We start from the raw sequence: 27603 nt of genomic DNA on the forward strand, positions 1-27603 counted from the left end.
TTCAGCCCTTTCTGGAAAACCGATGATTCTTACATTACTTTTCCGACTGCGGCTCTCTAAGTCAATAATCCTCCGTTTTTGCTGTTCCAGCTTTTGTTTGGTCGTAATTAAATCTTTTTCAAGTGAGTTTAGTCTGGAATCTCTCTTTTTACCAGCTTGATCCAGTTCAGCAATGAATTGCTGTTGTTTTTAGGATTCTCCTGAATGAGTGTATTTTGTCTGCCTTCAATGTCCTTTAAAAGCATTTCCAAATCGGCGAATCTTCGATCAAGCTTTTTATTCAGTTTAAAAATAGCTTCCAAAGTAGGTCGAGGGTCTCCATTATCCTTACCATGAGCTCTAGCTTTGGATCTGGTATTCATTTCGAGAGCTGAAAATCAAAATTAATCGTGTAACAGTATTATAAAAGTCTCATGAAAGGGTAGTACATGAAAGCTTAAGAAGTGAATGGAGCAGAGCTAAAATATGTCTCACTCCATGTAGCGCCACCAATAGAGTCCCCATCACTATCTCTTACTTGCATCTACCTATCACCACCCTGTGCCCACCTCACCCCCCCCTCCTTTGTCCGCCTCTCACTGCTCTGCCTTTCCCTCCTATATATTGGGCTTCCCCTTTTCCTATCTTCAGTCCTGAAGAAGGGTCCTGACACGAAACATAGACTGCCTGCTTTTCTCCACGGATGCTGCCTGGCCTGCTGAGCTCCCCCAGCATCAGAGAGTTTTTCATCTAGATTCCAGAATCTGCAGTCCTTTATTTCTGCTGTATTTCAAGTTTGTGTAGGCATCAGAAGATGTTGGAACCACCAAGCCGGATCAACGGATCTTCAATGCAGCTCTGAGCCTTGCCCAAGTGGAGCCCAACCAGGCCGTGCACTTTGGAGATGAGGTGTGGATGGATTATCTGGCAGCCAGGGACATCGGAATGGAGAGCTACCTGATCTGCAGAGGACAAGAGGAACCCTCTGGTGCAAAGGGGCTGCTGCCAAGGCCCACATCCTCCACTCCCTGCAGCAGTTGTGTCTTCTCATTAAATGAATGCCTAACTATATGCATGTGTGCTTGTCCAAACTTGGTACCCTTACTGTGACCATCAGTAGAGCAGGAGGTCCATTCAGCTGCCTGAGCCACAGAAAGGACTGACGGTGGAAATAAATAGACACTTCATCCCCCTTAAAGATGGGTGGATTAGATGGATCTTCACCCTGAGCTTGAAACACTGTCCCATTCGTTACAAAGACCATATACTGACACCTTTGTGATGTTGGACATCTCTGTCACAGCATCAACATATCTGCCACAGAAACCCTCATTCACGCGTTCGTGACCTCTCAACCCAATTGCACAATGCTTTCCTCGCCACCTTCCAGCCTCTGAATGTGGCTCATCCAAAGCTGTGCTGCTTTTATCCATCAGGTGCTGCCAATCCATCATCCCTTTGGACACTGGTTTGCTGTGCACCACTGCCAACAAGTAAAGGTTTGCATTCTTGTTTTGAAACCCCTCCTTCTCCCAGTAACCTCTTCCAAGCCTTCAACCCTTCAAATTGTCTGAGCCTTGCCCTCTCGAGTTCTATCCCTTCCCACCACCCCCCCCACACCTGCCCCCCAAATTCAAATACCTCCCTCTATTGTAGAAATGCAACTTTAACCAAACATTTGACCACCTGTGTCTTTGCCTCAGCGTCCGTACAGATTTTCAATGAGCATGTGCAGACAATATATTTCACGAAAGAATCTATGTTGAAGTTGCTGTCATAAGACATTTCCTTCAGCGATCAATACAACAAGTCATTACCCAGTGTTGTTTCCTACTGCTCCTTGTTGAGGTATTTTAATGTCATAAGGTAGAAAATAGGAGCAGGCTAGTCAAATGATCATGTCTGATTATTCAAACTCAGAACCCTGTTCCAGGTTTCTTCCCATATCACTTGATCCCTCAAGCCCTGTCAACGATGTGAATTTTTTGAACAAGAAATCAAACTTGTGGAGGAACTCAGAAGGTCAGGCAGCATCTATGGAGGCAAAGAAATGGTCGACCCTGCATCAGGACTGAAGGTGTAGAGGGGAGAGAGCCTGGACATGGAGGTGAGAGGGAGGGATGAGACAGAGGCTGGTAGGTGATAGGTAGAAGCAGGTGAGGTAGGGGTGGATGGACAGATGGAGCCAAGTAGGAGAAGGGGAGGTGGAAGATGATGAGTGGAGCCAGATAAGGGAGAGATGATGGTCAGAGGAGGCAGCTGATGGATCTAGGGAAGGGGCAGGGGGGGTTGTGGGTGGGATGCTGGTCAGTAGCAAAGCTGATAAAATTGACGAGTTCCACATGAGTGCAGGAGGCAGCACCAATACACTTGTCGATGTAGCGGAGAGAGAGTTGGGGAGGGGTACCAGAGTGGGTTTGGAACATGGACAGCTTTACATAGCGAACAAAAAGACAAACGTAGCTGCGGCCCATGTGAATCCCAGTGGCAACACCTTTGATTTGTAGAAAGTGGGAGGAATTGAGAGAGACTTCAGATTCCAGCATCTGCAGTCTCTTGTGTCTCCAGTCAACTTCTTGAGCATATTTAATTTTTCTGTGTTAGGGAAATCCAGAGGCACAAATCTCTGGGAGAAGAAATCCCTCCTCATTTCATGCTTAAATGATTCACCCCTTTTAGACATGAGCCCTGGTCCTGGACTCCCTGCAAATATTAGATGAACAGGAGGTGTGCTCATTAATGTGAATACTGCCCTGATACAAGTTACCATGGTGCAGCTGTGGAAAGAGCACCAAATACTGACTGGCCATGCTGCAGCAATGTGAACCACTGGGGGCCAAAAGTGACAATTAATCTCAGAAAAAATGAGAAACAACTGTTTGATGCACTTATTTTTATTCTTTTTTAAATTGCTTTGCTTAGGTTATATCGGGCATACAGGCAAGCAAGGGAAGGAAGAAGCAGAGACACTGATTCCATCACTGATATGGATTAAATTTTGTCTATTTTTGAAATGTTTCAGAATCAGAATTTTATCCATCACTAATTCAATCTGTGTTCCTGTTTAAAAGAAAGGCTGAGTGGAGCCAATTGTTATTGGATCCAACCAGCAGTGTTCTCCAGGGTTCTGCCCTGTGTCCAGGACGGACATGTGGCATTAAAATGTTTGATGTTTTCAGGTGTTTGTTAGACGACCTGAACTGTAACTTAAAATATCAAATTTTAATCATTGTGTTTGGTCTAATTTTCACATCTTGCACTTGAATGAGGTTGATGTCATTCAGTGTCTCAGAGTCGCACTGACCCAGCAGAGATTTCTAACTCAGCAGCACAGATTTCACTTGTTAAAGCACGATTGGCGATTCCTCAATGTTAGCACATGCAGATGAACAGCAGGCATTGTAGTTCAGAGTTTCAGCATTCATTAAACGGTCCTTCTCTCCCAGGTGAATCAGATCGATCAAACTGCATGAGACAGAAGGTAAATATTAGTCCTTTGGTACACTTGCTGCAGGTAATGGGACAAGCAAGGTATTGAGAGGAATTGACAGCAAAGATGATGGGAAGCTGTTTCTCCAGAATCTAAAACTAAGTTGTCCCAACATGAGTCATTACCCTTTCAGGACAGAGTTGAGAAACCAGAGCACCCAGAGGAACCGCACACAGTGACAGAGCGAACATGCAAACTCCAAAATGTCTGCAGCCAAGGTCAGGATTGATTCCGGGAGAAGAGAGAAAATGACTTGTGCTCACTCTGTGCTGGTTCATGGCTTCATTTTCCGGTGATGACGATAGTAGCAGTGGTACTAGTGGTGGTGATAATGGTGATGGTGGTGAAGGTGGTGGTGCAAGATTTTCTGCACTGATTTAAAAAAAAAGGAGAGAGAATTACATGTTTCTGCTATTTCTGCTCTATTACTTGCGCTAAGAGTCAGTTGTTATGGGAAGAGGGAGACTATTCGATCTATGGAATTCAAAAAGTCTCTTTGCAGAGAAATCTTGTCTGTCACATTCCCTCACATTTTTCTCATAGCCCTGAAAGTTATTTCCCTCCAAGATCTACCTGTTTCGTTTTTGGAAGCTCTGGTCGACTGTTTCCACTCACTTCCAGGCAGGGAGCTACAGATCATCACTGACCTCTGAGTAAGAGAGCTCTTCCTCACAAATCCCTGTATCTTTTGCATCTTACTTTAAATCTCCATCCCCTAATCCGTCAGCTATCTGCTGATGGGAGCAGCTTCTGTTTATTGGATCAAAAACGATCGGCTTGTACAGCTCCATTAAATCTCCTCTCAACCTTCTGTCTTCCAAGGGGAAAGACCAGATCTGTTCCGGACTAAACCGGTAGCTGGAATACCTCATCCTCGGAAACACTCTCATGTTTTTTCTGCTGCACTTACTTTCTGGTGACCAGGATGAGACACAAATTCTGACAATTGTCTAAATTTTGTGAAAATTCAAAATAACCTCCCAACCTTTGTACTCTATGAATCCCAATATCTCCTGTGCTTCACTAACTCCTCTCTCAACATGTTATCCCACTTTCAATGAATTGTACTTAGGACCCTTGTTCTTTCAGCTGAGATGTAAAGTATAAAAACAGAAAATGCTGGAAGCATTCATCAGGTCAAGCGAAACAGTAAACATTTCATGATAATGAGGAACAATGATTGGTTAATTACGGAAGTGCAGTGTGGGGAGTCTGAAACAATTTTTTTTGCCACAAGCCAATCTTAAAGGAACATCAATTCTTTTCCAAGGTATTCAGTTGCCTGAAGTATCAAAGGTTATGGGAGCAAGTGGGATCAGCCAGGGTCTCCTGTGGAGAAACAGGTTATATCAACATTCTACCTCAAAGGTGGAGAGTTTTGGGTACAGCATCATTAGCATGTTGAAAGGTAGGTTAGTGACTGTTGGCAGGAGAATTGTAAGAATAATTGGGTTATTTGTTGCGTGAAACTATTGTAAACATGTTGTACACATAATGGAGAAAATATTGTGATCAGGAGGCATTTCCCAAACATCCTTTGGGGCACCAGCCCTCAAACTGAGTCACATTCCATGGGTGGCAGAAATATCTGATCCCGTTGTGATGCTGTTAATACTCCAGTATTGTCCTTCTGACAGACATTTCTTCTAAATTTTGTTTTATTCATTGAACGGAAAAACTTACCAAAGAAGAAGAATCATTTCTTCAACTCCTCTGTAAACAGAATGAGAATGGTTCCGGTTAGTATTTGGGCTCTCTGTTTGGTAAAGGATGATTTCCATTACACATTACACATCGTTCCATAGCACCTCAGCTCCACCTCCAGTAAATATCTTTTGAAGCGCACACACAGCTTGGATGCAGAAAACATGAAGTAAATTGCCCTTAGCGAGGTTTGATAGAATTGTGATCATCACCAGGGCATTTATTTCTGGAAAGTTGTTTGAGGGATGAATATTGACTCAGATACTGAGTATAATTTCCCTGGGAGCAGATGGGTCACAGTTTACTGTCTCCGGCAAAAGACAAATTTGAAATATTCCTATGGTACTACACTGGATTGTCAGCCAAGATCTTGGAATAAATAAATGAATAGAAACTGCCTCACATTGCCACATGCCCAGGTACAATCCTGATTGTGTGGAGTTTGTACTCTCTGCCTGTAACTGTGTGGGTTTCCTCCGGGTGCTCTGGTTTCCTCCCACATCACAAAGATGCGCGGGTCAGTAGGTTTATTGGTTACTGCAAATTTCCCTAGTGTGCAGGTGAATTGTAGAATCTGGAGGCAATTGATAGAATGTAAGGAGAATGGGATTAACGGAGGATGAGTGTGAACGGGTGGTTGATGATTGGTGCAGACTTGGTGGGCCAAAAGCCCTGTTTCCATCCAATATCTCTCTGTAACTCCATGACATGTCCATCAACTGCAGCGTAAAGTGTGGAAGATTTCCCTGCTCCACCACACCCACAATACTTTGGCTAATGAAGTCATGGAGAACCATTCAATCTCCTCACTGGGCTTTCCTCTGCTTGGTGGGCTGAAGGGCCCGTTTCCAGCATCTTTCACCGGGGAGGGAAGCAAGTGATGAAGAAATTGGTCAGTGAGGCCTGATCTGAAGGAAACAACAGGCCTGCTGCTGAGAATCCCTCTCATTCCTGGGGATGAGTGAGTGCAGCAGAGGGGGCAGGCACATCATTGGGTTATTATTCCATTGGAAGCAGCTTTGTCCTGGGAAATAAATCAGAATCCTGAAGATTCCTTCTTTTCAGTTGCTATAATGGAAGGGCTCCCACTTCTCTCACTTGTACAGCAGTCTGTGCACCAGCAGTCGTTTATTATTGAGCGACACCACGACCGGCTGATGTTCCAAATGCTTACCTCCAAGCTGATTCTTTGGTAAGAATTGACGCAACATCTCATCTGAAACAGAGAGACCGCGTTGTATGTCCGCGATGTTATCAGTACAGATGAGTTCCTCACTTTGTCAATTATACCCACAATTTTCCAAAATTCAGAGAACAGAATGGGCATCTTTGTTGCTTCATCATTGGAGGCCATTCAGCCCACCTGCTCCAGATGGGTTCACGCTCCAGATACGTCCTGTGCAACCCTGCTTCACCTCACCCCATCAGAAAACCCTTCCGCTTCCTCCTTCAGCTCCTCAATCAGAACAGGTTAATTGGTTTCATGTGGAAGCAGGTTTCACACACTCGCTACTCTCTGGTTGAGCAGTTTCCCTGGAATTTCCTGCTGGATTTACTGGTGTTCATCATGTGAGAGCAGTTCCTGGTTCCTGTCTCCTCAACAAACACAAGCATCCACTTCATATCTACGCCAGCGGAACACTGAATAACGTTAAAGATCCTCGCCCCAACTCCCACCCTAATTCACTGCCCAATCCTAGCTGATGAGAGATGCTCTGCAATGACTATCAATTCCTGCATCAAGCCTACATTTCTGGAATTGCACACCATCACCGACTTGGGATGCAGACTTGGGAGAGATGGGTGCTGACTTCTGCTTAATTGTTCTTCCAGATTTCCCCAGGCTGTGTGTGTCAGGACAGGTTCCCCACCAATGGAAACCCTAGGAACCCTCAATTCTCCTTCTATTGAACACGGTGAACAGAGAGGCGGCCCCACACTTCAACTTCAGTCCATCCCATTCCTTCCCTTCTACATAATTGTTATCCCAGGACAATACGAGGTAGTGTTGAGCAAACCAGTGGGTCTAAAGGTGTATAAATCCCCTGATGCATCCCAGGGTATTGAAAGAAATGGCGGAAGTTACAGTCAGGGCGTTTGTGATAATTTACCAAAATTCTTTGAATTCTGGGCATGTCCGAGAGGATTGGAAGTCAGCCAATGTTACGCCACTGTTTAAAAATGGAAGTAGGCAAAGGCAGGTAACCAAATGCTAGGTTAGCTTAACGTCTGTAGTCGGGAAAATGCTTAAAGCTATCATTAAGGAAGAAATAGCAAAACATCTGGATGGAAATGGTTCCATCAGGCAGACACAGCATGGATTCAGGAGGGCAGGTCCTGTCTGACAAATTTAATGGAATTCTTTGAGGATAGAACAGGCGCAATGGATAAAGGGGATCTGGTGGATGTTGTATACTTGGACTTCCAGAAGGTGTTCGATATGATGCCGCATCACAGACTTATCTTTAAAATGCATGGAGTTGAGGGCGATATATTGGCATGGATATGGGATTCGTTAACCAATAAAGGCAGAAAATTGGGATAAATGAGTGTTCCTTTTGTTGGCAATGAGTGGTGAGCGGGGTACTGCACAGGGCAGTGCTGGGAATGAAACTGTTCATACATTAACAATTTGGAAGAGGCGGTCGAGTGGAGCATAGCTAAGTTTGTTGCTAACACTAAATTGAGTGGGAATGCAAATCGTGCAGAGGATGCGGAGAGTCTGCAGAGAGATATAGATAGGTTCAGTGAGTGGCAAGGGACTGGCAGATGGAGGACAATGTTGGGAAATGTGAGGACATTCATTTTGGAAGGAAAAGTCGAAGATCAAATTATTATTTAAATGGTGAAAGATTGCAGCATGCTGTTGTGCAGAGGGACTTGAGAGTGCTTGAGCATGAATCACAAAAGGCTTGTTTGCAGGTGCAACAGGTTATCAAGAAGTTAAACGGAATGTTGGCCTTCATTGCTAGAGGGATTGAATTTAAGAGCAGGGAGGTTATGCTGCAACTGTACAGGGCACTGGTGAGGCCGCACCTGGAGTACTGCGTGCAGTTCTGGTCTCCTTACTTGAGAAAAGATAGACTGGCTTAGGAGGTGGTGCAGAGTTGATTCACCAAGCTGACTCCAGAGATGAGGGGGTGAGCCCATGAGGAGAGATAGAGTCATCTGGGACCATGCTCGCTGGAATTCAAAAGAATGAGGGGGATCTTATAGAAACATATAAAGTCATGAAAGGGATAGATAAGATAGAGGCAGGAAGGTTGTTTCCACTGGTGAGACTAGAACTAAGGGACATAGCCTCACGATTCGGGGGAGTAGATATAGGATGGAGAGGAGGAGAAACTGCTTTCCCAGAGAGTAGTGAATCTGTGGAATTCTCGTCCCAGGGAAGCAGTAGAGGCCACCTCATTAAATAATTTAATCCACAGTTAGATAGATGTTTACATAGTAGGGGATTTAAGGGTTATGGGGAAAGGCAGGGAGGAGGATCTGAGTCTACGGCCAGATCAGCCATGATCTTATAGAATGGCGGAGCAGGCTTGACGGTCAGATGACCTACTCCTGGTCCTAATTCTCATGTTCTTATGTAACACAGAGGCCTTGTCGGTATTTCAGGTGTTTCACCATCCTAGCCCCCTCCTGTAGACCCTGGGGGGCATTCACGGGCATTGGAACCCCAACCTCCAGAACCCAGCCTGGGACTGGGCAGAAAGTGATGTCAGGCTGTGACACTGGGAAGAGGGTCCCACCCAGGGTGCTGGCTCTGACAGGGTCCGTCAGTAGGGAAGGTCAGTGACTGAGAGGAGAAATAGGCTCAACGTGTCTTTTCCATATTGAGCTCTGCCCTCAAATGTGGTTCCCAGAGTGAGGGCAGAGCCGGGGAAATGGTGGGAGGGGAAGCTTACTCAAAATTGACCTCCGTCAGGGCGGATTTGGACCCATCCGCCTCACGCACGGCCTCCTCTGGAATAAATACAACAGGCTGCAATGTATCCTGACCTCTCAGTGTCGTACTATTCTGGGGCTGGGTTGAGACCAGACTGCCAAGGAAGAGAATTAGTGTTGGAGTCACTCACCTGCCCCGGCAGAATGGAGGGCGACCACAGACAACACGGCCAACAACCTGAGAGGAGGGAATGCCTTCATTTTTACAAGCTGAGATGTCGAGTGGTGAGCTGCTGTTCCTCCTGCCCTTTAAATCCCCTCTTATCATCACATCTCAGAGCTGCCCCCCTACACCCCCACCTCAGTTTCCAGGAATACCTTTGTCCATTGTCGCTACGGTGATCACCAGGTCAGTAATCGGGTTCCAGGTAATGACAGAAACCCATCAGACCTCACATTGTTAAAGCTTTCATTGTTCTTCCACTTCTTATTTCCATTCCTGTTATTCAAATGAAGAAAGCTGCTTATCTGAGAAAGTCAAGGTGAGACGTGCAGATCTGAGGCTGTAGTGTTGCTGAGGGCAGAGGGGGAGTCAGTGGTTAAAATAATCCCAGTCCAACACTGAGACCACCTCCACACCAGTTCCAGCAATTCTCCCGTTCCTCTCCCAGTGTTTCTCACTTTTCCCCAGACCCGTTCTCAGGTCCCCATTTCCCCATAGTTTGTCTCCATCCACCCCCGTGCCCACCCCAGGAACATGCTCAACTCTTGCCCAATCTGTGTCTGCTGCCCCGACCCTGCTCCTTACATCATTGACAGCTCGTTGTACTGAAGGAAAGTGGCTTCTCAGTTCAGGACCAACATCCACACCCCCTGCTGAGAACACCATCAGCCAGACTGGTTCTCTGCAATGTCTCCTCACATGTCCATCTCCTCACTCAGATCCCCAAATGTAGCTTCGCCCAACCCCCCCAGCATATCCCACTCTCTCTCAGTGAGACTTGACCATCCAGTATGGTTTCAACCCATCCCACAGCACAAAGAGAGCTCTGGACATATTTCCAAATGTGTTCTCGTTTAACAGAATCCCTTCCTGTCCCCAGACCTTGATCCAATGAGACCCACCATCGCCAGCTCTGCTTCCTCCCCACTCCCCCAAACCCCAGTCTACCCACATTCACACTGCACCAGGCCACGCAGAACCTCGGGACCCTGTGTGAACCAGGACCAATCTTCATATCCCAGTGATCAGAACTGTAGATGCTGGAAATACTCAGTCGGGAGGCAGCGTCTGAGGTGGGAGAGACACCGGTTCTGGGTGAGGATCTCACAACAGAATTCCAAACACCAGACCCTTCCCACCTCCGAGAACAATGTTTTCTGCCAAACACTATCAGCGTCTAATTAAAAGCTGGAAACACTCAGCACGTCTGCCAGGCAACCCTGTCTGTGTGGAGTTTGTACTTTCTGCCTGTAACTGCGTGGGTATTCTCCGGGTGCTCCTGTTTCGTCCCACATCACAAACAAGCGCAGGTCTGTAGGTTAATTGGCCAATGCAAATTTCCCGAGTGTGCAGGTGAATTGCAGAATCTGGGCGGAGTTGGTAGAATGTAAGGAGAATGAGATTAACGGAGGATGAGTGTGAATTGGTGGTTGATGATGGGTGCGGACTTGATGGGCCAAAGGCCCTGTTTCCGTCCAATATCTCTCTATGACTCCATGACTTGTCCATTAACTGAAGCGTTGAGTGTGGAAGATTTCCCTGCTCCCCCACACCCACAATCCTTCAGCTAATGAAGTCATGGAGAACCATTCAATCTCCTCACTGGGCTTTCCTCTGCTTGGTGGGCTGAAGGGCCCGTTTCCAGCATCTTTCACCGGGGAGGGAAGCAAGTGATGAAGAAATTGGTCAGTGAGGCCTGACCTGAAGGAAACAACAGGCCTGCTGCTGAGAATCCCTCTCATTCCTGGGGATGAGTGGGTGCAGCAGAGGGGGCAGGCACATCATTGGGTTATTATTCCATTGGAAGCAGCTTTGTCCTGGGAAATAAATCAGAATCCTGAAGATTCTTTCTTTTCAGTTGCTTACAATGGAAGGGCTCTCACTTCTCTCACTTGTACAGCAATCTGTGCACCAGCAGTTGTTTATTAGTGAGCGACACCACGACCAGCTGATGTTCCAAATGCTTACCTGCATCTTGATTCAATGAATCCAAGGGAGGAATCCTCTTTTCTGAAACAGAGAGACAGTGTTGTATGTCCGTGATGTTATCAATACAGATGAGTTCCTCACATTGTCAATTATACCCACAAATTCCCATGATTCAGAGAACAGAATAGGCATCTTTGTTGCTTCGTCTTTGGAGGCCATTCAGCCCACCTGTTCCAGATGGGTTCATGCTCCAGATACGTCCTGTGCAACCCTGCTTCACCTCACCCCATCAGAAAACCCTTCCGCTTGCTCCTTCAGCTCCTCAATCAGAACAGGTTAATTGGTTTCATGTGGAAGCAGGTTTCACACACTCGCTACTCTCTGGTTGAGCAGTTTCCCTGGAATTTCCTGCTGGATTTACTGGTGTTCATCATGTGAGAGCAGTTCCTGGTTCCTGTCTCCTCAACAAACACAAGCATCCACTTCATATCTACGCCAGCGGAACACTGAATAATGTTAAAGATCCTCGCCCCAACTCCCACCCTAATTCACTGCCCACTCCAAGCTAATGAGAGATGCTCTCCAATGGATGATAAATTCCTGCACGAAGCCTAAATTTCTGGAATTACACACCATCACCGAATTGCGATGAAGAATTAGGAGAGATGGGTGCTGACTTCTCCTTAGTTCTTCTTCCAGATTTCCCCAGGCTTCGTATGGCAGGACAGGTTCCCCACCAATGGAAACCTCAGGAACCCTCAATTCCCCTCTCATTGAACACAGTGAACGGAGAGGTGGCCCCACACTTCAACTTCAGTCCATCACATTCCTTCCCTTCTCCACAAATGTTATCCCAGGACAACACACGAAGCCTTGCTGGTATTTCAGGTGTTTACCCATCCAAGCCCAGTGCTGAAGACACTGGGGGGCATTCACTGGCATTGGAACCCCAACCTCCAGAACCCAGCCTGGGACTGGGCAGAAGGTGACGTCAGGCTGTGACACTGGGGAGAGGGTCCCACCCAGGGTGCTGGCTCTGACAGGGTCCGTCAGTAGGGAAGGTCAGTGACTAAGAGTAGAAATATGTTCGACCTGTCTTTTCCATATCGAGCTCTGCCCTCAAGTGTGGTTCCCAGAGTGAGAGCAGAGCCGGGAAAATGCTGGGAGGGGAACCTCACCCAAAAACGGTCAGTACAGAAAGGTACAGAATGAGATGTGAAGACTTACCCAGCTCTCGCATCTCGACCTCCGTCAGGGTGGCATCGGGATGGTTCTCCTCCCTCAGGACCTCCTCTGGAATAAATAGAACAGGCTGTAATGTATCCTGACCTGTTAGTGTCATACTATTCTGAGCCTTGGTTGAGACCAGACTTCAAAGGAAGAGAATTAGTGTTGGAGTCACTCACCTGCCCCGGCAGAATAGAGGGCGACCACAGACAACATGGCCAACAGCCCGAGAAGAGAGAATGCCTTCATTTTTGCAAGCTGAGATGTCGAGTGGTGAGCTGCTGTTCCTCCTGCCCTTTAAATCTCCTCTTATCATCACATCTCAGAGCTGCCCCCACCCCCCACCCTCAGTTTCCAGGAATACCTTTGTCTATTGTCACTACGGTGATCACCAAGTCGGTAATCGGGTTCCAGGTCATAGCCAAAAAAACCATCAGATATCAAACCTCACATTGTTAAAGCTTTTATTGTTCTTTCACTTCTTATTTCCATTCCTGTTATTTAAATGCAGAAAGCTGCTCATCTGAGAAAGTCAGGGTGAGACGTGCAGATCCAAGGGTGTGGAGTCGCTGAGGGCGGAGGGGGAGTCAGTGGTTATAATAATCCCAATTCAACACTGAGACCACCTCCACACCAGTTCCAGCAATTCTCCCTTTCCTCTCCCAGTGCTGCTGGATTCAGAAATGGATCCAGAGGACAGGAAAACCGCAAAGCTCACTCCACTCTTTGAGAAGGAAGGGTGACAAAAGAAATTCTGGGCCAGTTAGCCTGACTTCAGTGGTTGGTAAGATGAGTCCATTATTAAGGATGAGGTTTCAGGGTACTTGGAAGCACATGATAAAATAGGCCAAAGTCAGCACGGCTTCCTTAAGGGGAGATCTTGCTCGACAAATCTGTTGGAATTCTTTGAGGAAGTCACAGGCAGGATAGAGAAAGGAGAGTCAGTGGATGTTGTTTACTTGGATTTTCTGAAGGGTTATGGCAAGGTGCCGCAGATGAGGCTGCTAAACAAGATAGGAGCCCATGGTATTACAGGAACGGTCCTAGCATGGATAGAAGATTTGTTGACTGGCAGAAGGCAAAGAGAGGGAATAAACGATGCCTCTTCAGGTTGGCTGCTGGTGACTAGCGGTGTTCCGCAGGGATCGTTGTTGGGTCTGCTACTTTTATATGTTGTTATATGTTACTGATCTGGATGACGGAATTGATGGCTTTGTGGTCAAGTTTGTGGACAATACAAAGATAGGTGGAGGGGCAGGTGAAGTTGAGGAAGCAGGGAGTCTGAGGAAGAACTTGGACAGGTTGGGAGAATGGGCAAAGAAGTGGCAGGTGGAATACAGTGCATGGAAGTGTAGGGTCATGCACTTTGGTGGAAGGAATAAAGGCATGGACTATTTTATAAATGGGGAGTGAATTCAGAATTCGGAGGTAAAAGGGACTTGAGAATCCTAGTGCAGGATTCCCTAAAGTTTAACTTGCAGCTTGAGCCATTAGTAAGGAAGACAAATGCAATGTTAGCACTCGTTGTGAGAGGGCTAGAATATAAAAGCAAAGATGTAATGCTGAGGCTCAGTAAGGAGGTGGTCAGACCACATTTGGAGTATTGTGAGCAGTTTTGGGCCCCATATCGAAGGATGGATGTGCTGGCATTGGAGAGGGTCCAGAGGATGTTTACAAGACTTATCCTCGGAACGACAGGGTTAACATATGAGGAGCGTTTGATGGCTCTGGGCCTGTACTCACTGGAGATTAGAAGGATGAGCAGGGATCTCTTTGAAACCTGCCGAACATGGAACGGCCTGGATAGTGTGGATGTGGAGAGGATGTGTCCAGCAGTGGGAGAGTCTAGAACCAGAGGGCACAGCCTCAGAAGGACGTCCCTTTTGAACTGAGATGAGGAGGAATTTCTTTCGCCAGAGGGTGGTGAATCTGTGGAATTCATTGCCACAAACGGCTGTGGGGGCCAAGTCATTGCATACATTTAAAGCGGAGGGTGATGGGTTCTTGATCAGTAAGGCTGTCAAAGGTCATGGGGAGAAGCAGGAGAATGGAGTTGAGAAGGAAAAATGAATCAGAATCAGACAAGATTGAATGGCAGAGCAGACTTGATGGGTCGAATGGCCTAACTCTGCTCCTATGTCTTATGGTGTTCCCCAGAACCGTTCCCAGGTCCCCAGTTCCTCACCATCCACCCCTGAGCCCACTTCTGGAACCTGCTCAACTCTTGGCCATTCCGTGTTTGCTGCCTGGACCCTGCTCCTTCCATCACTGACAGCTCGCCGTACTGAAGGAAAGTGGTTTCTCAGCTCAAACCGAATCCTCACCTCTCCTCAGAACACCCTCAGCCAAATTGGTTCTCTGCAACAAATCTCCTCACACGTCCCGCTCCTCACTCAGATCCTCAAGCGTAGCATCCCCCCACACCCCCAGGCCATCCCACGCTCTCTCAGTGAGATCTGACCACCCAGTTTGGTTTCAACCCATCCCACAGCACAAAGAGAGATCTGGACATATTTCCAAGTGTGTGCTCATTTTACAGAATCCCTTCTTGTCCCAGACCTTGATCCAATGAGACCCACCATCACCAGCTCCACTTCCTCCCCAGTCCCCCCATCCCCAGTCTGCCCACTTTCACACTGCACCAGGTCACGCAGAACCTCGGGACCGTGTGTGACCCAGGACCAATCTTCAAATCCCAATGATCAGAAGTGCAGAGGCTGGAAATACTCAGTGGGTCAGGCAGCGTCTGTGGTGGGAGAGACACTGTTTCTGGGCTGTGATCTTACAACAGAATTCTACACACCAGACCCTTCCCACCAAGTATTTCCCCCCAACAATATCAGCAGCCCCACCTGCTCTTCAACATCTGAAACGATTATTCCTGATCAATGCCTGTGCTTTAGTCTGGAGGAACCTGACCTCCACTTGTGGAGAACGCATCTTCCCGACCACTGTCTCACATATTTTGTGGTATTTTCTTAAAACATGGAAGGAGGCCATCGAGTAAACGCCGGCTCTCATAGAAACCCCATCAACCCCATTGTGCTGTAACCTCCTCTCTCAACTCTGCCAGATTCTCCTTCCACCCACTTACACCAGGGGTAATCTACAGGAACCAATTAACCTCCCAGCCTGCACGTCTGTGGGATGTGGGAGGAAACCGGAGCACCCGGGGCAAACCCACAGTCACAGGGGGAACATGCAAACCCCACACTGACAGCGCTGAGTGTCAGGATCAAACACGGGTCCCTGGAGCTGTGAGGCAGCAGAACTAACTGCAGTCACTCTGCCCATCACTGCTTCCTGTCAGATTATATTCATTTGTATCAGATTTCAATCCCTGTGTTGGTCTTCAGCTCCCTGCTGGCTTCACCCACTCTGCCTCTACAACCTCCGACAGCCTACATTTCCACCTCATCCTAAGCCCGGGAACTCTGGGCTGTGGGTGCTATTCGTCGCTTCATGGAAATCAAATCCCAGCCGTGAGGAATCAAAACCCTCCCCAAAGCACAGTGGAACCTCCTTCTGGCCCCATGCTCTGGTGAGCAAAATCACTGTGTGAAGAAGACTAGAGTTTCCGTGTTTGACCTTGAAGTATGGAGGAACAGTGAGTGCACTGGATGGCTTTCAATAACACACCCTGAACGATGCTGCTGGGCATTTATTCCTTGCAGGGCACTTTACATCGTGGTCCTGTTTGTAAATGAATTGAAATCTGGATCATACACATTAAAAGGAGACGGAGCTGGAAACACTCAGCAGGTCAGGCAGCATCTGTGGAACCAGTTCTGCTGAAGGGTCTTCTGCATGAAACATGAATTCTGTTTCTCTTTTCACAGATGCTGCCTGACCTGCTGAGGATTTGCTGCAATTGCCTTCTTTATTTCACATTTGCAGCAACTGCAGTTTTTTTTGCTTTTCCTAAAAGGAGACGGATCCAGTTTTCTCCACATCCCTTTAAGGAGCACTGGTTAGGCCTCAGTGTCATTACCAATTGGCACAGCTTGTGTGACATCAGATTTGTCCCTTTATTAGGCTGCATTTGGAGAAGATCCTCAGGGACAGGATTTCCTTGCATTTGAAAAAGCATTGACTTATTAGGGATAGTCAACAGGAATTTGTGCAGGGCAGGTCCTGTCTAACAAATTTGATGGAGTGTTTTGAGGAAGTGATGAAGATGATTGATGAAGGTCGGGCCATGGATGTTGACTCCATGGACTTTACATGACAAGGTCCCTCATGGTGAGCTGCTGCAGAAGATAATGGTATCCATGGTGGGTTGTTAAGTTGGATACAGAATTCTATTAGCCATAGAAGACAGAGAGCAGTGGCAGATCGGTGTTTTTCTGACTGGAGGTCTGTAATCAGCAATGTTCTGCAAGGATCAGTGCTGGGACCTCTGCAGTTTGTAATATCTATTAACAATTCAGTTGAAACTGTAGGTGGTCAGATTAGAAAGTTTGCAGATGACATGAAAATTGGTGGAGTTATGGATAGCAGGGAAGATTGTCAAAGGATAGAGCAGGATAAAGATCAGTTGGAAATTTGAGCAGAGAAATGGCAAATGGCAGAAGATCTCGGGTGCAGAACTCCCTGCTGCAGCAGGCTCTTTATGACCTTGGCCACCTCACCAAGGGAAGTTTACCGAGGGAAGCCATATTACCTTTGGGGATTCAGGTCGGAACCTCGATCACTGTCTCTCCCTGTGTGTAACCACAGTTGGTGGTTTGCGAATGCCCGCGCACAGTCTGTGAGTGTACCCTGCGCTTCTGGATCCTCCATCATCTCTGTGGGTTTTACCCACGGTTCCCCCATTGCACAGACCCTATCCATATAAGTCCCCGTAGGAACCCCTATCAGGCCTTCATCTTCGGGACTCAAATACACCAATTTGGCGGGTCAAATGAAAACTGACACTTTTGCACGATGTCAGAGCCTGGGACGTGCTCTGCATCTAGTTGGAGGTTGATTAAAATGGCTGGGTGGTGACATGCTACCTTCCCATTTGTAAACTCTAACAGGTCCGTCCCGTATCCCTCCTGTAAGAGCCCTGTAAATCCACTCAAATGTATTGTTTCTCTTGTCCCCCACGCTCCACCAATCTACTTGGATGTATTGAGGGTGGTTTTTATAGAATATCCCAGGTGAACCACCTTGGACTGCATTTCCATCCCGGACTACACGTTGCGCCCCGATTTGCCCTCACACTGGGTCCGAAATTGTCCCATGTGGAGCTGATTCACCTGATGTCTCTGCTCCTGCTCTGCCACCTTGAGCCTCACCTTTTCAAACTCCTCCTTTCTCTCACTCAATTGCTCCCTCAGTTTCTTCACCTCAGCCTCCTTGCTGCGGAGTTGCTCCAGGCCACTGATGATGGCCATCGCATGAGTTAATCCGGAGGTGCATTTCCCTGACTCTTTGTGAGGCTCCTCCCAACGCTCCTGCCCTGTGGATCCCGATGCAGGTTTGCTGCAGACATCGACCCATATGGGCCACTCTTCTGCAGGCGCTTCCTCCCATCTTGGACAGTCTGCCGCCGTTCTGATGTCTCGGGGTCATTCAGGGAATATGGAAAATGACCAGGTTAAGGGTCCAGCTTGTGAAGTTTCCACCCAATCTCCACCGACCCACTACCCACAAGACATGACTTACACCTGTCGGGGTTAACTTGCGGATTTTACACTTACTTCCATCTATCCGAGCTTTGGCCTGTGGTTTTGTTCGTTGTACGGAAAGGCCAGTCTGTCATGTGATCGTCATATTGACGTCCCATCCAAAGAAGTCTCAGTCCCCTCCGAGGAACCACCTATCAGCCACAGACACACACTCACTGCTGACAGTGAGGGTTCTAATCTCACTTGGCTGAGACAAACTTTAGTCCAAACTGTTATAGATAACAATAGCAGAATGTAAATTTCCCATTCATCCAATCTCTCGATAAATGTCAGCAGACATTGTTTTTACTCAATTATCCATTCTGAAATCATTTCACCTGGAGAACTGAAACAAAGCTGATTTTACATAAAGTTGATAGGAAAGCCGAGATAATGAATAAAGGAAAGTTTCTGTACAAAACACAGTCAGTGTTGTTGCAGTTATTCAACTGTCTCTGTGTGCGCCCGATGTGTCCATCAGTGGGGCAGTGAGAACCTCATTGGGTAATCTGTTTGAATGACACGGGTGCTGTAATCGGGCTGCAGGGGTGATGTGGGATGCTGTTTGAGGACATTTGGGGGCTAAAGCTGAAAATGAGATCAATCAAACAGCACACAACATCATCCTCACCCATCTAGATGCACTGCCCATGGTGTGTACCGGTGGAGTGACCTCCACATCGACTTCATGGAGATATACATCCATTTTAATGCTGAATAACAGGAGGTTTTACTCTGTTGGTGCCTTCACCTGCTCAACCCAGGTTGTGTTGGAGTAGCCTGGGCGAATAACTCAGTGCATTCAGTAGATGGCACACACTGCAGTCACCATGTGTCCGTGGTGGAGGGAGTGGATGTTTAGGGTGGTGGATGGGATTCCAATCAAGTGCTTTGTTTGTCCTGTTGTTTGTCAAGTGTTTGTGGAGTTACACTTATCCAGGCAACTGGAGAGTATTTCATTACCCTCCCTGCTTGCACTTTGTACATTTTGGGGTGTCAGGAGGTGCTGCCACAGAACACCCAACCTCTGACTTGCTTTTGTAATCATTGTGTTCCTATGGTTGATCTCGTTAAGGTTCTGGTCAATGGTGACCACAGGGAGATTATCAGTCAGGGAACAAGTAAAAACTGCGCTGCCCTTCTTTGCAATAGTGCTGTAGGATCTTCTACTTCCATCTGAGAGGGCTCATGAGGCCATGGTTTAACATCTCACCTGAAAAGTGGAGCTTCAAATGGGGTGGCACACACTAGAGTTTCAACTTACATTGTGTACCTGGGTCTCTGGAGTGGGATGAACTCCTAGCCATTTGACTCACGAGGCTGGAGCTCAGCACACTGAGCCAGGGTTGGTGTTCCTGCTTTCAACAGGAAGGGAATTAGTCTCCACAAGCCCATACTCAGACTGTGGCCCATAAACAACCTCCAGCAATGTTCTATCCCTGGCTATTTCTCAGCTCCTCTCTGAGATTCGATCCTTCCTCTCTGCTGTCTCTATCTCGACCTTCAATATCAGCGCTCCCCTGCCTCCTGGTCTATTTCGCCGATCTCTTCTGTCATGGGCATACATACGCCGAGTATAAATGCCATGAAAATTAGCTTTTTGCAGCAGCAGCACAGTACATTACAGAGAAGAACAAAAAGTTCACATAAATTTAAATTAACCAAAATTATACTTAAGTTACACATGTGCAAACTGTACAACAAAATAAACATAATGACACCAGTGCAAGACTGAGAAAGAGAACAAAAATCATAGTTTGGGGTGGTGCTAAGCTTTTTCAGGTCAGTTCAAGAACGTTATGGCAGTGGGGAAGAAGCTGTTTTTGAACTTGAGGTGTGGGTCTTCAGGCCCCTGTACCTCCTGACCAATGGCAGCACTGAGATGGCATGGCCTAGATGGTGGGGTCCCTGATGACGAATGTTCCCTTCCTCTTGTAGATGTCCTCGATGGTGGGGAGAGCTGTACCTGTGATGGAACTGGCTGAGTCCACCACTCTCTGTAGTCTCTTGCTTTCCTGTGCACTGGAGCTTCCATACCAGGTCCTGATGCAACCAGTCAGAAAGGTTTCTACTGTACAGCTGCAGAAGTGCGTCAGAGTCCTCGATAACATACAGAATCTCCTTAAACTTCAAAGAAAGTAGAGACACTGGTGCGCTTGTGTGCTGAGCCCGGGATGGGTCACCTGAGATGCTGGCACCCAGGAACCAGAGGCTGCTCACCCTTTCCACCGCAGTCCCTTCAGTGAGGATGGTGCATGTTCACCTGGCTTCCCCGTAGTGAAATCCACGATCAGTCCCTTGGTCCTGCTGTTCTTGAGACACAACTCAACCAACAGACCTATCTAACTCCTGTACACCACCTCGTCACCATCCATGATTCTGCCAACAACAGTGGTTTCGTTGGGGAATTTGTAGATGGTGTTGGAACTAACCTTATTCACACAGTCATAGGTATGGAGAGAGTAGAGCAGGGGGCTAAGCACGCAGGCCTGAGGTGCACCTGTGTTGATGGTCAGTGAGGAGGAGATGATGTTTCCCATCCGCACTGATTGTGGTCTCTCAGTTTGGAAGTCAAGGATCCAATTGCAGAGGGAGGTGAAGAGGCCCAGGTCTTGGAGCTTGATGATAAGTTTTGAGGGGATTTTGGTGTTGAACACCAAGCTGTAGTCAATGAACAACACCCTGATGTAGTGTTCCAGTTGTCCAGATGGTCCAGAATAGAGTGGAGAGCCAATCGGATAGTGTCTGCTGTAGACCTATTGTGGCAATTGGTGAATTGAAGTGGGTCCAGTCCTTACTGAGGCAGGAGTTGATTCCTGAGCCAGAACCGACTTCTCCAAGCAGTTCACTATAGTGGGTGTAAGCACTGCTGGCTGGTAATCATTGAGGCAGGTCACTCTGCTCTTCTTGAACACACTATAATCGATGGCATCTTGAAGCAGGTGGGAACCTCAGACTGCAAAACGAGAGGTTGAAGATGTCCCTGAACACTCCAGCCCGTTTTGCACCTGTTACGGACTCAGTGAAAGTCCCTTTAAGATAGAGAGTGTGTGTGTATGTGTGTGTGGGGCGTGCTTACGTCAATAGAAGATAAAGGACGTAATGACGTTGTTGAAGAAGAAGAAGAAGAGAGAGAGAGAAGGGAGAGAGACACCAGCCTGCTTGTTTTCTCTATCGATGGATGAGAAACAATAACTGTGTTTACCACTGAAATCCATGTATGGAAGTTGGAAGTAATCCGGTGGAGTTCACTTTGTTGCTGACCTGTAGAAGGAAACAGGTATTTGTGAGTGGACGACCACGGTTCGGATGCTTTTCGGGGTGAGGAAGTCACTACCGAGTAAACACTGAAGTGTCGTTTGGGTTCCATCGTGGAACATTTGGATTTCGTATGTACTCTCTCTATGTTTTTCTACATCTATATCTTATCTTCAGACAACGGTGGTTGTTGAAGAAGCCCTTGCTCATGTTTCACCTTATGGCTTGCGGAACTGAACTTTAAGAACCATTCAGGAACTGGGAGTTTTGGACTTTGTCACACACACACGAAGAGTTTAGTTTTGGGGTTAACGTTCGAGGTTTAACATTTTTGAATTCTAACATACTAACATTTTTATTTTTGTTTTACGTATTATCGTAAGTAGTAATTAATAAAATAGTTTTTAACACTGAATCATGCTCAGTGTGTTTCTTTTGTTGCTGGTTCGTGACAAAATTGGGGGGTCGTCCGGGATAGTTCCCAAGGTTAACGAGTGTCGTCTGGGATTGTACCCCAGATTGACGAGATTTGTTCGGGATTCAATCCAAAGATTTTGAGGGAGGTCTGATAAATTCTTTTTAATTGGCTTGTGTGTGTGGAAACCAACAGCAATGGATATTAAGGCATTTTTGGAGTCACCAACCCAAAAGGGATTGGAGGTGGCGAAAAAGGATGATCTGATAAAGATTGCTACAAGGCTAAACCTTACAGAAGTAAAGCAGTCTATGAGAAAGGCAGACATTCAGAGACTGATAGCTGGCCATTATGTGGAAAAGAAGGTGTTTGAGAAGGAAGTGTTAAAACAGTTTCTTGGCAGTGAAATAGCAATTTCTGAGGCACAGGTGCAGCTGGCAAAGATAGAGGCTGAACGAGAGCAAAAGAGATTAGAGGCCGAACAAGAGGAAAAGAGATTAGAGGCCGAACAAAAGAAATTAGAGACTGAACAAAAGATAACTCAGATGAAGTTAGAGGCTGAACGGGAACGGGAACTAATTCGGTTAAAGTTTGAGGCAGAGGAGAAGGAAAAACAGAGGCAGCATGAGTTACAAATGAAGCGTAGGAGTTTGGAATCTGATTCTGAAGATGGTTTTTCAGCCAGCAGGGAGGTTCGATTAGTCCCTCCGTTTGAAGAAGATCAGGTTGATCAGTATTTCCAACATTTTGAAAAGGTTGCTGTGAGTTCAAACTGGCCAAGGAAAGGATGGGCTCTTATGGTACAGAGTGTGATTAAAGGTAAAGCTCAAAAAGCTTATTCTGCTTTGTCTGCTGAGGATGCAGCTGATTATACCAAGGTAAAACAAGCTATTTTGAAGGCCTATGAATTGGTCCCTGAGGCTTATAGACAAAAATTCAGAGACTTGAGGAAATCTGCAGATCAGACTTATATGGAATTTGCCAATGGAAAGAGAATATGTTTTGAACGATGGTGCCTGGCTAAAAATGTAGATGGGGATTACGATAAATTGACAGAATTGATACTGGTGGAAGACTTTAAAAGATGTGTTCCAGCTGAATTAACAACATATTTAAATGAAAAGGCAGTGGAAACTTTACAAGAAACTGCTAGGTTGGCAGATGATTATGCTTTAACCCATAAATCCAAATGGGGACAACCTAAAACCTTTCAAAAGAGTTACAAGGACAATCCAGGTAAACCGGAGATTAAATTGGGAGGTAATCAAAAAGGAAAGGATGAAAAGAAGCCAGGGCTGGAGAAACCTGTTGAGCGTACTTGTTATTACTGTAGGAAACCTGGCCACGTGATATCTAATTGTGCCCTTTTGAAGAAAAAGGAAGCTGGGCCCAATGCTTGCTTTCAGGCAATTAAAAATCAAAAAGGTTTAGGAGATGCTGTTAAAGATCAGTCCTTGCAAGAGGGAAAAGCGGAAAAGTTGGAGGAGGTGAGAAAGGAATTCCGTTCGTATGTATCAGAGGGTTTTGTTTCACTGAATGATGAGTCACCCCAGGTGCCAGTGAAAATTCTTAGAGATACTGGGGCTAGTCAATCTCTCTTGCTGGACAGTGTTTTAAATTTTGGTGAAGAAAGTGACACTGGTGAAGTAAATCTAGTACGAGGCGTTACAGGTGAGACCATGTCTGTCCCTTTTCACAGGGTGATTTTAAAGTCAAAGTTCGTAGAAGGACCAGTCGAGATAGGGATAAGACCTAGTTTGCCAGTGGAAGGAGTTTCTTTGTTATTGGGAAATGACCTTGCAAATGGAGAAAGTGATCCTGTGGTACGGTTAACAACCAAACCAAGGATTGATGAGTCTGAGGATGATTCAGATGTTTACCCATCATGTGCGGTGACTCGAGCTAGAGCTAAAGAATTAGCCAAGACAGACAGTCCGGTGCAGTCTGATGTAGTTCCTTGTGACAGTCCTAAACAGGAAGAAAATTTTGATGCCTTATCTGAGACTTTTCTGTCTTCACTGGAGGATCAACATCCTTACAGTGAGCCTGAATTTAAAGATTTGTCTTTGTCGAGGAAGGATTTTATGGTGGAACAGACAAAGGACCCTGAGTTGACAGAATTGAAAGAAAAAGCACTCTCATGTGAGGAGATTGAAAAAGTGCCAACTGGATATTATGTCAAAAATGGAGTGTTAATGAGGAAATGGAGACCTCCCCATGTCCAAAAAATTTAAAACTCGGTTGGAAAGAGTCTGCCAGCTAGCGAGAGAGAATCTGAAAACAAGCCAGATAAGAATGAAGACATATTTTGATAGACGTGCTCGGCCTAGGACATTCGCAGTGGGGCAAAAGGTATTGGTATTTTTCCCTAGCCAAAATAATCCCTTGCAATCCCGTTTTTCTGGACCCTATGTTATTGAATCTCGAGTGACTGATCTAACATATATAATCAAAACACCAGATAGACGCAAGAAAACACAACTCTGTCATGTAAACATGCTAAAACCTTATTATGAGAGGGATTCAGTTGTGGCCTTGGTGGATGGTGTAAAGGTTGTTTCTAGAATGCCTGATGTTGATGTTGATGAAGGCCAATTTAGACCAAATATTGTTCCATCGAAACTAAAAAACCAAAATATCCTGGAGAACCTTGAAACGAAGTTGGACCATTTACAAGTTTCACAAAAACAACAGATGAGAGAATTAATTTTAAAATTTAAAAATCTGTTCCCAGATGTTCCAAACAGAACATCGATAATTACCCATGATGTTGATGTTGGGGATGCAAAACCAATCAAACAACACCCATATCGAATGAATGTGGAAAAAAGTAAACTTGTTGATCAGGAAATAAAATACATGTTGGAAAATGATATTATTAGACATTCTACTTCAAATTGGAGTTCGCCCTGTGTTATTGTACCTAAACCTGATGGAACTGTTAGATTTTGCACAGATTACAGGAAAGTGAATGCTGTAACAAAGTCAGATGCTTACCCTATTCCTAGGGTGGATGATTGCATAGACAGAGTGGGAAAGGCAAAATTTCTTACAAAGATTGACCTATTAAAAGGGTACTGGTGTGTTCCATTAACAGATAGAGGAAGGGAAATTTCAGCCTTTGTAACCCCTTCTGGATTGTATGAATACAATGTTTTGCCATTTGGAATGAAAAATGCTCCGGCAACATTTCAAAGAATGATTAATTCAGTGATTCATGGGTTAAAACATACAGATGCCTACATTGACGACTTAGTGACTGGGAATGATACTTGGGAAGATCACATCTCTGCGTTAGAAAGGTTGTTTGAAAGACTTTCCAAGGCTAACCTTACGGTTAACTTGGCTAAAAGTGAATTTGGCCATGCCACTGTGACGTATCTTGGGTATGTTGTAGGTCAAGGCAAGCAAGCTCCTGTTCAGGCAAAAGTTCAAGCAATATCTGAGTTCCCTATTCCCACAGGTACGAGGACTGTTAGAAGATTTTTGGGAATGGTTGGATATTACCGAAAATTTTGTAAAAATTTTGCTGATATTGCTCTTCCCCTAACTAATCTTCTGAAGAAGGGAGTAAAGTTTGTTTGGACAGATTCTTATCAAGAAGCATTTGAGAAGCTGAAAGCCATTTTATGCTACCATCCTGTGCTCAAAACACCTGACTTTGAAAAGCCATTTTCATTAGCAGTAGATGCCAGTGATGAAGCTGCAGGAGCTGTGTTGTTGCAGAAGGGTGACCTTGATGATATTGACCATCCTGTAGCTTACTTTTCAAAGAAATTTAATGAGCATCAAAAGAATTATTCCACCATAGAGAAAGAATTACTGTCGCTTGTTTTAGCCTTGCAACATTTCAGTGTATATGTTTGCACCGCTCAGAAACCATTGACTGTGTATACAGATCATAACCCATTGGTGGTTCTGCACCGAGTCAAAAACAAGAACAGAAGGCTGTTAAACTGGAGTTTAATTTTGCAAGAGTTTGATCTCATGATAACTCACATTAAAGGCAAAGATAATGTGATTGCTGATTGTCTTTCCCGATGTTAAATGGGAAACATGTATCTGTACTAATCTGATAGTCTGTAGTTGTGTAGCATGATAATTATTAACATTACTAACTATGCGCGGTTAAAATTTTCTTGGGAAAATTTTTTTTTTAGGTGGGAGGTGTTACGGACTCAGTGAAAGTCCCTTTAAGATAGAGAGTGTGTGTGTATGTGTGTGTGGGGCGTGCTTACGTCAATAGAAGATAAAGGACGTAATGACGTTGTTGAAGAAGAAGAAGAGAGAGAGAGAAGGGAGAGAGACACCAGCCTGCTTGTTTTCTCTATCGATGGATGAGAAACAATAACTGTGTTTACCACTGAAATCCATGTATGGAAGTTGGAAGTAATCCGGTGGAGTTCACTTTGTTGCTGACCTGTAGAAGGAAACAGGTATTTGTGAGTGGACGACCACGGTTCGGATGCTTTTCGGGGTGAGGAAGTCACTACCGAGTAAACACTGAAGTGTCGTTTGGGTTCCATCGTGGAACATTTGGATTTCGTATGTACTCTCTCTATGTTTTTCTACATCTATATCTTATCTTCAGACAACGGTGGTTGTTGAAGAAGCCCTTGCTCATGTTTCACCTTATGGCTTGCGGAACTGAACTTTAAGAACCATTCAGGAACTGGGAGTTTTGGACTTTGTCACACACACACGAAGAGTTTAGTTTTGGGGTTAACGTTCGAGGTTTAACATTTTTGAATTCTAACATACTAACATTTTTATTTTTGTTTTACGTATTATCGTAAGTAGTAATTAATAAAATAGTTTTTAACACTGAATCATGCTCAGTGTGTTTCTTTTGTTGCTGGTTCGTGACACACCAGGTACGCATTCAGGGCCTGATGCCTTGTGAGGGTTTGCCATCATGAAGGATGTTCTGACATCAGCCTCCGAGACTTAGATCACAGGGTGGTCGGGTGCTGTGGGGACCCGAGCTGGTGTGTCTCTGTTCTCCCTCTCAAAGTGTGCATGAAAGGCATGAGGCTCATCAGGGAGTGATGCATCATTGCCGTTTATGCATTTCGATTTCACCTTGTAGGAAGTGATGGCGTGCACAGCCACAACTTCAAGTGTCCATTTGCGTCTCCAGCTTCGTCCAGAATTGCCTCTTTCATTCTCGCAACAACCTTTCAGAGGCCATTCCTGGACTTCTCGTAGGTCTCTGCATTGCTGGTCCTGAATGTCACAGATCTAGCCCTCAGCAGACCACGAATCTCCTGGTTCATTCAGGGCTTCAGGTTTGGGAAGGCACAATAAATTTCCATGGTCACAAACTCAACCGCGCAGGTCTTGATGAAGTCAGTGACAACTGTGGCATTTTTGTTCAGATCCATCGATGTGTCCCTGAATTTTTCAGTCCATCAGTTCAAAGCAATCCTCTGTGCACCCCTCGGTCTCCCTTGACCAGACTGGTGTGGTCCTTTATTTCTAGTTTCGCCACTATCTCATCAACCTTGTTTTGAAGCAACACACAATCTGCTGGAGGAACTCAGTGCAGGGAGAGGAACTGTCGACATTTCAGGTCGTAACCCTACATCAGGACCTTCTCCAGCAGGTTTGGAGTTGCTCCAGATTCCAGCATCTGCAGTCTCTGGTGTCTCCAACCTTGTTCTGAATGTTGCTGCATTAAGATAAAGAGGCTTTACCGGGTGCCCAGTGAACACTGTGCGTCATAGAGAGTCATGGAGACATACAGCACGAAAACAGGCCCTTCAGCCCACTCAGTCTGTGCTGACCATCAAACACCCAATTACATTGATCCCTTTTGTTTATTCTCCTCCCATTT

General features: G+C 45.9%; 1 protein-coding gene across 4 annotated transcripts in view; it reads right to left on the minus strand.

The window, feature by feature from the left end:
- Positions 1 to 2907: 2907 nt before the first annotated feature.
- The window catches only part of hdhd3 (haloacid dehalogenase-like hydrolase domain containing 3), a 49198-nt gene continuing 24502 nt past the window's right edge, over positions 2908 to 27603 (minus strand). The window contains exons 2-7 of one of the 4 annotated variants that reach the window (XM_052037110.1): positions 12441 to 12506; positions 11253 to 11294; positions 9253 to 9299; positions 5153 to 5182; positions 3733 to 3841; positions 2908 to 3444 (exon numbers count right to left, since the gene is read on the minus strand). In XM_052037110.1, coding sequence (XP_051893070.1) covers positions 3394 to 3444; positions 3733 to 3841; positions 5153 to 5182; positions 9253 to 9299; positions 11253 to 11258 — 243 coding nt within the window. In that variant the 5' untranslated portion in view covers positions 11259 to 11294; positions 12441 to 12506 and the 3' untranslated portion in view covers positions 2908 to 3393. The remainder of the gene's footprint in view (positions 3445 to 3732; positions 3842 to 5152; positions 5183 to 9252; positions 9300 to 11252; positions 11295 to 12440; positions 12507 to 27603) is intronic. The other 3 variants (XR_007958056.1, XR_007958057.1, XR_007958058.1) reach the window with 3 other exon arrangements.

The sequence above is a fragment of the Pristis pectinata genome, chromosome 23, assembly GCF_009764475.1.
Source record: "Pristis pectinata isolate sPriPec2 chromosome 23, sPriPec2.1.pri, whole genome shotgun sequence".
In the NCBI taxonomy this organism is placed as follows: Eukaryota; Metazoa; Chordata; class Chondrichthyes; order Rhinopristiformes; family Pristidae; genus Pristis; species Pristis pectinata.